This window comes from Sinocyclocheilus grahami, unplaced genomic scaffold, assembly GCF_001515645.1.
Source record: "Sinocyclocheilus grahami isolate Dianchi unplaced genomic scaffold, SAMN03320097.WGS_v1.1 scaffold39.1, whole genome shotgun sequence".
Taxonomy (NCBI): domain Eukaryota; kingdom Metazoa; phylum Chordata; class Actinopteri; order Cypriniformes; family Cyprinidae; genus Sinocyclocheilus; species Sinocyclocheilus grahami.
Genome location: NW_015505218.1, coordinates 2,183,295 through 2,197,348, shown reverse-complemented (window position 1 = coordinate 2,197,348; position 14,054 = coordinate 2,183,295). Strand labels below are relative to the sequence as shown.

The window sequence follows — 14,054 nt, the reverse complement described above, 5'->3', positions numbered from 1 at the left end:
CTCTGTCCTGCCAAGAGGCAAGAATCGGATATAGGATGAATACGGACTCAGTTGAAACATTTCCTCTTGTTATCTTAAGGCCCTTTCACATGACTCTTCAATGCATTGCACACAACACCGTGAAGTTAAAATATTCTTGCAAATATTGTAGCATTCAATGTCAAATTTGACTAGGCTTTTCGTTGAGCTTTCAAAACGCATCCAATGATTACCAAGTTTGCATGATATTACGTGAGAGACGCCAGCACAAAAATCAAAGCAAGATGGAAGAGGCTGTGCAGCTGCTCAACTTCAAAGGCATATCATGACATTCAGAGAAACACATTCCGTTTCTTTCAAAACAATCAGAAGGGCTCTTTTTTCTGCTCTTAAGTACATTTTTGTTTGCTTTATTTTCACTCCGTACATTTCCCATTTTTTTGCTACCTAGCAACATCCTTCCATGATGGCATCTACGATGCTTCTCATGGAGGTCAAATGGTGCTTCTGTGCCCGCTGTGTGTATGTATGTGTATGTATATGTGTATATATATATATATATATATATATATATAAAGATGTAATTAGCCCTATTAGGAAAATTATTATCTTCTGGGTTTTAACTTCTATTTGTTAAAGCTGTTGAACCCCTATCTCGTATTTTCCGTAGATCACGGAAGTTGATCCAGGAGCCAGACCAGCACCTAAAAGTTATTTGTATGTGTATGTATATGTGTATATATATATATATATATATATATAAAGATGTAATTAGCCCTATTAGGAAAATTATTATCTTCTGGGTTTTAACTTCTATTTGTTAAAGCTGTTGAACCCCTATCTCGTATTTTCCGTAGATCACGGAAGTTGATCCAGGAGCCAGACCAGCACCTAAAAGATATTGAGAGAATTCTTCAAAATGATAAACGTTACCTGGTCCTAGACTGCGTCCCAGAAGAACGCCGCAAACTAATCATGTTCTATATTGAGGACCTGGACCGCCGGGGACCCCCACCTCCCCCAACCGCCTCAGAACCCAGCCGCCGCTCCACCAAGTGAAGCCCTACTGGACCTTAGAGGACTGAGCATGAGCCAGCCCTACACTTATCATAACACCGACATGTTACATGTCTGTAATACTGTGCTATCTACTCGAGCTGTGCAAGATGATGCCCTGTATGCACACTGGTTGTAGGCTAGCACAAGGCAAATTGTTAATGTCAATCTATGAACTTCATTCGTCAGGCAGGGAATGCATTTGTACTTGTTACTTGCACTTGGTACTGCAGCCTTTTGTGAGAGTCTTGTGGATTATCAATTGTAGCAGGCTGTTAATACAACAGGCCAATGCAGACAGCATGTGAAATGAGTCGTGTACCTTGCAGTACATGTGAAATGTTTCTTAAAGTGGTTTGAGTTGGACTTGCTATATTTCTGTATGTGTTGGCTAGAAATAAATGCAACCATTTTAACTCTTTTTTTAGCAATTGTGTTGTGATCTTGTAATTTGCACAGGCCATGAAATCAAAGAATACAAAATGTTCCTCTTGATTTTTATTAGTTTTTTCCCCCTTTTCTTTATCAAATTAGAACAAAAAAGCAGACCATTAATACATATGCTACATTGTTTACTTCAATTTTACACCATTCCTGTTTGTTGCATCAATCAACCCATAAGCTGGGTTTTGAAATGATGCATGCACCTTCATTAAGTAAAACGGGAAATGAAAATTCAGAAGCTGAAAAGTTGGAGACCTCACGACCACAGCAGCCACAACATATGCAGTTATCAAAGCCATCCGCATCCTCTGTCCTGCCAAGAGGCAAGAATCGGATATAGGATGAATACGGACTCAGTTGAAACATTTCCTCTTGTTATCTTAAGGCCCTTTCACATGACTCTTCAATGCATTGCACACAACACCGTGAAGTTAAAATATTCTTGCAAATATTGTAGCATTCAATGTCAAATTTGACTAGGCTTTTCGTTGAGCTTTCAAAACGCATCCAATGATTACCAAGTTTGCATGATATTACGTGAGAGACGCCAGCACAAAAATCAAAGCAAGATGGAAGAGGCTGTGCAGCTGCTCAACTTCAAAGGCATATCATGACATTCAGAGAAACACATTCTATTTTTTTCTCTCGAAGCAATCAGCAGGACTCTTTTTCTGCTCTAAACTCAAATACATTTTTCTTTGCTTTATTTTCACAGTACATTTCCCATTTTCTTCCAACCTAGCAACATCCTTCCATGACGGCATCTACGACGCTTCTCATGGAGGTCAACTGGTGCTGGAGAGATGTGCTCAAGCCCTGACATGAGTCGTGTGAAAGGGCCTTTAATAATATTAAAGGTCAAAGGATCCTCCTTGTATTGCTGTGCATTACCAATAAACCTCTAGCGAGGTGGATTTGAAGAAATTAAAAACAAAAGCAGTCCAACAGCCAGTGTCATTTTCCGTGGTTGCAGTGCAAGTTTTGTTAGATCCAGTGCAGTATCAAATCTGCTGTAGAAGGCAAAGCTCATCTAGATGTTCCTCAAGTTCACTGCTAGTGAGTCCAACCTTTCCACCCCCAGTTCATCTAGAGAAATAATGCCTCTTGTTGCTGTGATAACTGGAGACATCAGAGCTACATGCTAGTTGACCTTGTCCTGAAATATATAGAGGTTGTTGGTGGCAGCCACAGCGATGATGTTCTCATTGGGGTGCCATGCAGTGTGTAGGATCTTCTTACTGAAGTCCAGACTGTCCACACTGATTTCATCTTTACGACGCTTGCCACCAACACAAACTTTGCGTGGCTTGAGGATGGCTCTGGGTTTGCTGTTTTCCCGTGAGGCCTCCAGAGTCACGTCGCGCTTAGTGTTTCGATCGAACATACGGAAGAAATTGTTGTAGGAGCCTGTCATTAGGACACTAATGGGAAAGGAATAAGACAATTAGTTCTTATTACTTGATATCAGCACCATACAGTCCAAGATCAATTTGAAAAACCTGGCGTGAATAACTGCTTTTGACCAGGGGAGTCCAATCCTTATCCTGGAGGTCCATCTTCCTATTGAGCAGGGATAAGCAACTTAGGTCCTGGAGGGCCACTGTCCTGCAGAGGTTCGTTTCAGCCCAAATTAAACATACCTTGCCGTTTTTAAGCAATTTTCGAGCAATCCTGAAGACTTGGGTTAGATCTTTCAGGTGTGTTTGATTAGACAAGAAGCTAAACTCTGCAGGACAGTGGCTCTCCAGGACCAGAGTTGCCCAACCTTGGTGTAAACATTGGCTCCAAGCTAGTCAAGGGTTTCTGGATTACTCAAAGGTTCCAGAATAGAGCTAAACGCTTGAAGGTGGACATCCAGGAGAAGGACCAGACACCCCTGTTTTAGACAAACCTGTCAGTTCCATTCCAGACACATTCAAACTTGTCGAAGATGAAGTCATTCTCGTACAGTGAGCACAGCTTACTCCTAAGGTAGTCATGGACCTGTCAAAGGTAGAACCGAAAGCACAAATGATCAATACCTAGTATTTGACCAATAATGATGATAAAACTACTTTTTGATGTCATTATAAACCAATGATGACTAATCATGGATCACTGTCCAATCTGCATTGCCAATACCTGGTAAGTTTCCAAAGGCCTGCTCTCCATGTTGATGTCCCACACCTTCACTGTGAGGTAGTCCCGGGTCATCAAGTAGCGTCCACTGTGGCTGAATTTCACATCTGAGATGGAGGAGATTATCTCTGAGAAGAAGGAGCGATTACTGGGGTCTTCTGGTTCCTCAAATACTGATGGAGAGAAACAAGTAGCATTTCAGGTGCAGAGTTAGGTCTTGATCTTAAAACATCTCATGGCATTTGTCCGGATCTCATTACTTGGTGTCTTGGTCTGGATCTTGGTCAGTTTAAGATAAGACTGCAGTCATTTCCAGCATCTTAAGGGTGATAATTACCTCAACCACAGGCGCCATGGCAATTTCACATTTTTTTCAGATAATTTGCTTGGAACCCATGGCTCCAAACAGCCACTGTATAAAGTGCTTCAGTGTTTGAAATGATTTATGTTATAGCAGAGGTGTCCAGTGTCTTTTGGGAGTTTGATCTTGACACAAACTCCAAATGTTTGGGAGGACTACTTTCAATTTCAAAAGTACAAACTCTCTGTTCATTAAAATTCACCCACTGGTTCTTGGACCAACAGGTCTTGGAGTAACTCTGTGTTTTGGAACTGGTTCTTTATCTGGTTTTGGGCCTTGAGGGGTCTCTCTTGGACTGATTCTCATATTGGTTCTAGAAGATTTGGTCGTGAACCCAACTGAAATTTCAAAATGGCTTTAACCTTTTTGGTCTGAACCAAGATCTTGAGGAAAAATATCTAATGGCTACAATAAGTTGGCTGGCGAAAATGAATAGCATATCTCAATCAAAGTTCCAACAAAAGAACCAAAGACTAAAGTGAACTCACATTTAGAATGGTTGTCACAAAGTGCGGAGGTTCTCATGTCGCACAATCTTATGGAGCCCTTGCTGCTACTGTAGACAAACGTGTTGCACTGGTTAGGGTGAAACTCAGCCGCTGTGATCACCTCGGTCAATTCTTCCATGTTGGCTGGCTTTATGTCCACAATATCTGAGTAGGCAAAGTGAAGGATCCACAATCCTAGCACATGAAATTCTCCATGAATCATTACATCAATAAATGTCCTGCTTGATAAATGCGTCTGGCCCAACAGTATATATATATAGTGGATTATTATGTCAGATCTTCATTTCCCAAATGATTGGATGAAACCCGCTTACAAAGGTAAATCTGCAACTGAGAAAATCTCTCATGCTAAATTTCCCCCAGGAGAATCTGATATCTACGCTTTGAGAATTCGCTTGTATCAAAAAGTCAGATAAAAAAAGCTCTAGGAGCCATAAATATAGAATCACATCCATCTGTTGGTGTTGGGTAGTGACAGGTTATTCGTCATGACATTAATCATACATACACATTGCGAGGATCATACATTTACAGTGTGACCTTTGGGTAATAAGAGGCTTTATCTTCTCCCCGACTCCCTTGAGCAGCTCCGTAACCACCCATACAGACTGTCCACAGACTCTCCATCTCAGCCCTGCAGGGTCCTTGAGAACAGTAATCAATAGTGATCGATGGGGATGCGTGCCTGAGTAAGCTGGACACTATTTACCTTTGGGACGGCGAAGCAGGGGTCAGGATTAGTGGAGGACACTTGATAAAGGGTAATGGGCATAATGTACATCACAGAGGTGTTATCTGTCAGAATTAAGTGACAGCAGAGACAGTCTGCAGGTGGTTTATTGGGTTTGTTTGATTGGTGGTTTAGCTGAATCCTTTTGTCCTTAGTTTAGTAACAAAAGCCTGTCAGTATTTATTGTGTCTGGGTACAAAGTGACTACTGGGAAAATAAAGCAATAAGCCATAGAAGGTTGGGCATAACTGCAGTTTTACAATAGTTAAAAGATGCTGTGACATATGATGCAAAAAAGGTTTACAACAAACACTTCTTCCATCAAGTAGCAGGACTATAGTCAACCGGTAGGAGATATCAGATATGCTGACTTGGTATATTACCTAAAGTATTAAATTTGAACAATCTGACTCTTATAATAAGCCCGGTGATGAGCTGGTTATTTGTATGTATGAACCAAGTTCTTTTTGTACATTAACAAAAAACAGAGACCCAATATTTTTCAGACATGCAACTATCTCAGATTGTCATCAACCATCTGACTGTAAAAGGATACTAAAGCTTCGGTTTGTGATCTCCAGGTTCCATAGGTTGATCCTCAGATCATCCGTGGACATGTACGTCTCATAGTCACTGTTGACCGAGATGGAGTTAATGTGATAGGTGTGAGCATTAGAGAAAATGCGACGTGGTGTTGCCTCCACCATCAAGTCCATGGGCCTCAACACAGGCACCTGAGAGGAGAAGGAAGACACGTGGTTAGAAAAAAAAGAGACAACGAAGGGAACAATATTTGCAGTAGGTACTAAGATATGGCATTCCTAAAAATTTTAATATTTGCTTAAAAACATCACCTGTAGCACGGTGACTCAGTGTGTATCACTGTTTTCTCACAAACAGGAAGCTCCCAGGTTCAAGTCCCAACTGAACTCTGGTTTCTCCCACAACCCGAAGACATACAGGACAGGTGAATTAATGATTAAATTGTGTGAGAGTTAATGTGTGTTAGACCTGTATGCGAGATGCCTTGCTATATTGTGATATATAATATTATTTATAAAATTGTCAAGGGTTGTTGGCGCCGATAGCCTTGTGGGCAGCGAGCCAAAATACAGCGCCATTGTGCTTCGGGTGTCCCGTGTTCGAATCCCAACTTGAGGACCTTTCTCGATCCTGCCCCCCTCTCTCTCTCCCACTTCGCTTCCTGGCATGTCTGATCTGACCTATCACAATAAAGGCAAAGATGCCAAAAATAAATCTAAAAAAAAAAAAAAACTGTCAAGGGTATTAGTCTGTATTTATGGGTTCTCTAGGTTCAGCAGGAACAGGTGTTTTATGTCAGATCGGTTACTATATCTTGTATTCTAAGGGGCCGTTCATACAGAACACATATTTGCACCTAAAAAGCGCAGCGCAGAATGCTTCCTCCGACATGTTGCCATCAAATAAAATAAAACAAAAGCTCGCAATTCTTGCGCTGCCTCCGGGGTCTTGTGATTGGTCCATTGCTTTGGAACTAACATTGATGAGCAGCACTGCATGTAAAAGTTTAAACTCTTTTAACTTGACACAGCGTCCTAAAAACCCGGTGCTAGTGTGCGAGATGCTGCAAAAGAAACAACGGTCATATACATCCATCTAGCACATTTACTTTTAGGCCTGGCCGATAAAACGGTATCGGTATTTATCGATGGTACACCTTCATCGATAACGATAGAACATTTTTTCGATATACCGCACAATATAGGCACGTGCTATGAGTGACGCAGACAGCCCACAAAAACATGCTGAAATGAGTGGTGTGCCTGCCTGTGATGAGGAGATTTTGAATAAAGAATGTATATTAGTCGAATTTAAAATTTAAAAAATGCAAACACGGTGCAATCGAATGTTATGTGTGCGTCCGGGAGCCTCAGTGGAGCACGAGATGCGGTGATGATGATGTAAGTGACGTTGCATTTGAATGTTTTGTTAGTCTAGCCCACGAGACGCGCCACTGCCGTGTTATGCATTCAAAATATTAGAGAAATATAGTAGCTCAATGCAGAGAAGATCTTAATTAGGTTAAAACCGAAACCAAGCCATTCACACAGATGCATATTCAGCGCATTTTTATGACTGCTGCACTCGCGTACAAGAGATGTAGCCATGCAAAGTTAAAGTTTAAACTTTTAGAAAACACGTTGCGAATTTGTGAAGATTTGTTCCATTTCACTGCGTCTCTTATGTTTTTAAATGCAATCTGTGTGAATGGCGCTTCGGCTCTTTGTATTAAGCAATGCATAAATACATGATGCTGTTTTGTTCATAATTGTTTATGCAATTTACGAAATTATATTTGATTTATATATATGTTCATTTAGACGTTATGCACGTTTTTTATAGACTGTTGTTATTTCATTGCACTGAATAAACAATTTAATGCACTGCATTATTTTGCTCATTGCTCCCTCCTGTGGCCTCGGGAGACAAGACAAAAGTTTCCTTAAAGGGTGTCGCCCAAAAATGAAGATTAGCCCATACATTACTCATCCTCAAGTCATCCTAGGTGTATATGACTTTCTTCTTTCAGACGAATCCAGTCTGAGTTATATTAAAAATTGTCTTTGATCTTTCAAGCTGTTTCATGCCACTCAGCGGGTGTTGCATTGCATCAGTCCAAAACAAATTAAATAAAAACCGGGGGGTGAACAAAGACCTTCTGTAGCGAATCGATGCGTTTTTGTAAGAAAAATATCCATATTCAAAACGTAATAATCACGAGTTTCACAATTTGAGTTGAATTACTGAAATAAATGAACTTTTCCACGACATTCTAATTTATTGAGATGCACCTGTACACCTAGGATGACTTGAGGGTGAGTAATTTATGGGCTAATTTTCATTTTTGGGTGAACTAACCTTTTAAGACTTATTTAATCTGCATATAAAACATAAGAAAGAACTGGAGATATTTGTTTAAATTGTATTTTTTGTTTGACTGTTAAAACAAAACAAAAATATCTGTAGTCTTAATAAATTTGGTAAATTAAAAATGCAGTGGTTAAATTAAAAAAATTATATTGCTCTTTGTTTTAAAAAGGGTTATAAAAAATGTCAATAATTATTGATACCAAACGATATGAATCATTATATCGTTGATACATTTTTTAGCTATATCGCCCAGCCCAAATAGAAAAACAATGAAAACGTAGCGCATTGGAATGGAAAAACGCATTCTGTGCAAACAGCCCCTAACTCTGCTGGAACACATCCTGCTTATCAGCATCCAAGACAAAATTGGAATTATATGGATCTATACTGGAATTGTTTGGATTATCAGCCACACAATCCTCCAAATATCAGCATCAGACTGACTTCTTTTTTTTAACTATACAACATAATTGTTATTTCCTATGAAAACAAATACAGTTCCTGGAGCCGAAATAAATGAGGTGGTCTTTTGTTCTCAAATTACTTGCCCACACCTAGATCCAACTGACTCCCAAGCTTCACTGTCAAGATCTGAAGGCATGTGGAGTCTAGCTCCCACAATGCAGCATGGTAATAGTGAGCACAGGACAACTATCTCTTTAATGATGACTAATCTAAGGGCCAACGTTCCTACATGTGCTTCACAGGAGGGCTATTGCGTCGCAGTCAGTGTCTGACTCCCCATAAGTTTTTTTTATGGGCGCAGCCCTCCACTAATGACAGAAGATGCATGGCAGACATGTTCTACTCACTACAGAGACGAGGAAAGCTCATCACCGAGCAGTGGGAGGTGGAGGAGGGGCACATGCTGCCAAGGCAGGTCATTATCACCTAACACATGGGAACTCCATCTCCATCTTTTGATTTCCATTAGAGGATGGGGGAGGGGGGAGGGATTCCCTATTATTGATGACATGTTCTACTCACTACAGAGACGAGGAAAGCTCATCACCGAGCAGTGGGAGGTGGAGGAGGGGCACATGCTGCCAAGGCAGGTCATTATCACCTAACACATGGGAACTCCATCTTTTGATTTCCATTAGAGGATGGGGGAGGGGGGAGGGATTCCCTATTATTGATGTATGTGTTTGAAGTACATTTTCTACTGCCTTCACCTCTCTAATAATTCATTTTACAAACATATGCAATAGCAGGTCTCTGAAGAAAGAAAAGAAAATAATTCTGCTCAAAAATATAGGTGTTCTGGTGGGGATAATCTCACACATTTAATGTTCAGGTAATATTTTACTCTTAACAGAAATAAAAAATTACAGCTTCCATCAAGAAAAAGCATATTTTAGGAGAATTCAGATTTGCTGCATTGTGACAGAAATTTACTCTAATTTGGTCTTTCAGATTGCTGGTCTGTTCTCTACTACCCCACATGTGCTTTCAATAATAAAATTAGCTCATGGAGCATAGCGCCATGAATTCGGTTGACAGGAGCAATCGAGACTGATTGAAGCTATTATCTCTCAATCAAGCGTTAATTAAGTTTGACTGCTGGAATATTCACTTACTAATGATAAGAGGGCGTTTGTATATGTGGGTACACTTTATTAAAATAGTATACATAATTCATATCTTTAGCATTGCAGATTTTATGTGTGTATGGAAATCATAAATCAGCATGGATTCTGAGAGAGTACGTGGAGGTTTATTCATATTTTTGACATATAATCAAAGTCTCAGCAGGTAGTGAAAACTGAAAAAGTGTGCCTGTATATTCAAATGCTAATGAAAAACAGGGCTGAACAGTAAGTGTTTTTTTGTTGTTGTTGTTTTGTTTTTTGGTTACTCAAGTAGTTCAGTTCTGGCATTTAGCACAGTCCACTACTGGTCTTCTTTCTTAAAAACTTCAAAAATCACATCGATTAGAATGAAACAGTAGTAATGTCAAACTGATTGATTGCTGACTGCAGTTCTGTCATGACAACTCGTACATGAAATTACCCTGTATCATATCTATACAGGTGGAGCTGGGGAAGGTGGAGGGTTATATCAGATGGAATTAGAACCTATCGACCTATGCCAGAGTTTAATGACAGAACTTTAAACATGTTTAAATAATGAAATTCAAATGTGAATGCAAATTTTACAACTTTCAACTAAATCAATGTTTTTCGATCTACCAAAAATTTACAAATGCAGTAATTTTGGTAGACTCACCTCACTCATAAACACAATGGCTGCGTCCAAAGTGATATACTCTCTCAGTAGGTACTTCTTTTGAATACATACCTGCTTTGCAACTGTTAAAAAACTATTCTCTATAAATGTGTGTAGTATGACATCATGTTGTCATTGTCATGTGACCTACAACTTAAGTTTTGTCTTTTCACTGCCATTGACAACTTCTTTCCTATGGCCTCATGAGATAGAAAAAAAATCTAGATAGTAAAGACAGAATAGAATGAGATATTAAAGTGTCCATTGGATATGCACCTCAGAATCTCACTCGAAACAGTGTCATCTGGGTACTTTTTTTCTGCTGTGAATTCAGACATAGTACGTTTTTCAGTTTTTCACCTACTATACAGTAGGGAAGTATGCATCCAGTCATATATTCAATCACATGTTTTATTCCTGAATAAAGCAGATTCTTTGAACAAATCAGTTGAGTTAATGATTAAATGACCCACTTATAAAGACAGTCACATGTCGCCATCTACTGGTGTAACAATGTAACCTGCAGAAAGAGGCACTGAAAATCCCCACCACTAACGTGCAGACTGACAGTCTGAAATGAGAAAATGAAAATAAGTGCAGCGATACAAAAAGGAACAAGTCGAGGACTCGAATTAACTGCATGGAGTTTAATATGATAATAAAAATCCAAATGTTTTTGTTTTACGAAGCGTAAAAACATATGTATGAGATCAACAAACGGTTCCCATGAAACCCTCTTAAACTGGCACTGGGCCATTGCGCCATCCTGTTGGTCCCAGGAAATTATCTTTTTTTTTCTCCACAAGACTGCTTTTCATAGCCTAACAAAAACAAAACCAAACATCCTTTTAGCTGACATGTTCTTTTGTCTTTTGAGTCAAACACAAAGTATACATGCTTTCCTAAAGATATCTCAAATTCAGCGTTTTATTGACAGCGACAACTCCCTCCCCCCGGCAGAAACAATTTTGCAGGGTGAATCCCCTCGTGTTTGGAGTGCAGACGCAGATGAAGGCAGTAAACACTCGGTAGCCCCTCGTCGCGCTGGATAACAGTCTGGCAGTAGGGGCAGATGTACCCTGTGGAATCCCTGCGAGGGATCCACCCTTACCTCCCCCTTTATCTCATTCTCCTCTCTGCTCAGTCTGTGCAAAGTGATAAATGCCCTGCTTTTGTGCATGCACGCACACATACACACACACACATTTGGGAGAGGATTTCATCTCTTCCAGCTCTAGTCTCCAGTGGGCTGCAGTGTTAGTTAAGGAGGAGGTGATGGAACTGTTGCCCTGAACATATTACAGTCGCCTCAAGAACAATCTCCTAAATATATCCCCTATCCAAAGCCACCAGTCTACTGTATTCTCAATAGAATGAGAGACATAAATCGAGGCTAAATTAATAGGATGCAGATCAAGACACCTGGATCTGTCCCAGATTTGGTAACCCATAATATTTACATGCACATTTCCACTTGAAGTCAACATGAAATCAGATTTGACCCTATTTACTTTTGCAGTAAATACATGTCTTTGCACCCAAAAAAATGTAATGGATAAAAAAAATTTTTTTAAAGAGATATTTTTGAGTCTGTGATGATTGATTCAGAAGTGTATGTAATTCTAATTAAATAAAAAAATATTCATAATCTTTTATCCAAATGTAATAACCAAGACCTCTTATTTTTTCCTTCGGTTTGGACAAAAGTCAAATCTATGCTAATTCCCGCTGCTTCTTATCCTCCAGCTTTCAAGCTTCATTCTGGAAATCTGTTCTTTTGGCAATAATAGGCCCCACAGGGCATTAACAGTTTCTATACGCTTTGGATAGTTTATTATGTTTCAGTGAAATCTAAGAATTACATCTCCTGCTCCCATAATGCGATTTTACATCGACCTCCCAAGTCACCCATTATGTGAGGGTCAATCCAAGCCCAGTGAAGAAAATAAGGCATCATTCTGCGATGACTGGATTAGAGTCTGGGGTTGAATATTGACATCTTTCTGAGTGGATGACTGCTGGATAAATCAATATCATAATTACTGAATTCTCAAACAGGAAAAATCCTTTAATGCAGCTAGGTATTTGGATAAAAGGAAAACTGCATGGGTCTTTTGATCTGCAGTTAATAAACTGCAATTCATTCATGTTTGCAATTGTAATTCATGAATCATGACTCATTATTTAATTGAGAGTCACAGAACATTATTTAGGAGCACATTTGCTAAACACCATGTCATGGATCCGACAAGTCAAAGCAATGTGTAATTTACAGTGTTCAATTACACTTTTCCTCAAATGCCCCACTCCAGGGTAGGGGTGTGCGATATTAACAAAAAATAATATCTCAATATTTTCTGGGATTTTATCGATAACGATAATTAGATGATATTTTGCTGAGTGTGTTATTGTGCTGGTATCTTAAGGACTGCCGTGGACAGCTGACTTGATATTCTTCATATTCTGTGCAGTGGTCAGCTCACACTGATAGAAATCAATATTTTCCAATAAGTTTTAACTGATTTTTACATTTGATGGGCATTTTGACTTTTATAAAGCTTTTTTTTTTCTAAAAGTGCCCATTATCTTTTGAATACTGATATTTGAAATTATTTAAATAATAAAAGATACTCTGAATGTGAAATTAAAACCGCCAGTAGGTGGCAGCAAGTCACTGTTAATAAGTGAGTCAAAGCGATTGAACCGAATCATTTAAACGATTGATTCATTCAGGAACGAAACACGGTCATGTTGCTCAGAGACGCAAAACAGCGCTGTGGTTGTGTTTGGAGTTATTTTTTGTTGTCGAAATAGCGCAAAAACAGGAAATATGGTGTCTAAAGCGCAAGTCTCTTAATTAACTTCTTGTTTATTGAACTGTTGTAAAAAATCAATATCACATTAGTAATCATTGTCATTTTTTGGAGAGAAAAACGGCATTTACAACCTTCAAATCAGCTGCCAGAAAACAAAAGGGGCAAGACATACTTTCCAAGACCTTCTTAAAAACTATTAGGAGGGAGGTCTTGCAATTTATATGATGTTCGCACAAATATTATAAAATCATAGAAAAATGGGGGAAATTATTAAATCAATTACCCAATGTCTCTTGGGCAGCTGCCAAAAATGGCAAAAAAGATCCTGCCTGGCATCAATCTAATGATTCCCAGGAGAGAAGACCACAGTATTAACACAACATTAACATTTGACATTTATCAGCTGCCCCCAGCGGTAGCAGCAGGTCACTCTGGACACGTTCCACTTGTATGTAGGAGGGTATATTCCCGTGGGTCCATATTGACAGATGCACAGGCTTCCTGCACTCTCACACCTTTAACAACAGCCATCAAACATTTGATGAGATCAAGCCTCCAAAGTACTCCAAACCCCCTACCTTGTCAGCTGTATTTGGCGAGATATGAATATGAAACTCCATCTTCCAACACATAATCCTCCTCTGCTGCGCCAGGAGTGCCCACTTCCACTGGGGAAGCTATGGCTGCCAAATTACAACAGTGCTTGACCTTATTTTTTTCCTTCACATACTAGAGCCAACAGATTAAGACTCCCTTTTCCTTATGCTTGGGGAGACCGCATGGGGAGAAGGAGACGGGAATGGGAGGAACCACATCACTCAATACCTTTTGGAGATTTTGGACATTCTTCATTTAAGAAAATAGCTCAGGGGTTTCCATACCTTCCAGCAGAGTTTAGC

General features: G+C 39.5%; 1 protein-coding gene across 2 annotated transcripts in view; it reads right to left on the bottom strand.

The window, feature by feature from the left end:
- Positions 1–1,525: 1,525 nt before the first annotated feature.
- Positions 1,526–14,054, bottom strand: part of LOC107581916 (serine/threonine-protein phosphatase 2A 55 kDa regulatory subunit B beta isoform-like) — a 78,273-nt gene continuing 65,744 nt past the window's right edge. For both annotated transcript variants that reach the window (XM_016267603.1, XM_016267604.1), the window contains exons 5-9: positions 5,754–5,931; positions 4,447–4,611; positions 3,601–3,770; positions 3,371–3,462; positions 1,526–2,900 (exon numbers count right to left, since the gene is read on the bottom strand). In XM_016267603.1, coding sequence (XP_016123089.1) covers positions 2,621–2,900; positions 3,371–3,462; positions 3,601–3,770; positions 4,447–4,611; positions 5,754–5,931 — 885 coding nt within the window. In that variant the 3' untranslated portion in view covers positions 1,526–2,620. The remainder of the gene's footprint in view (positions 2,901–3,370; positions 3,463–3,600; positions 3,771–4,446; positions 4,612–5,753; positions 5,932–14,054) is intronic.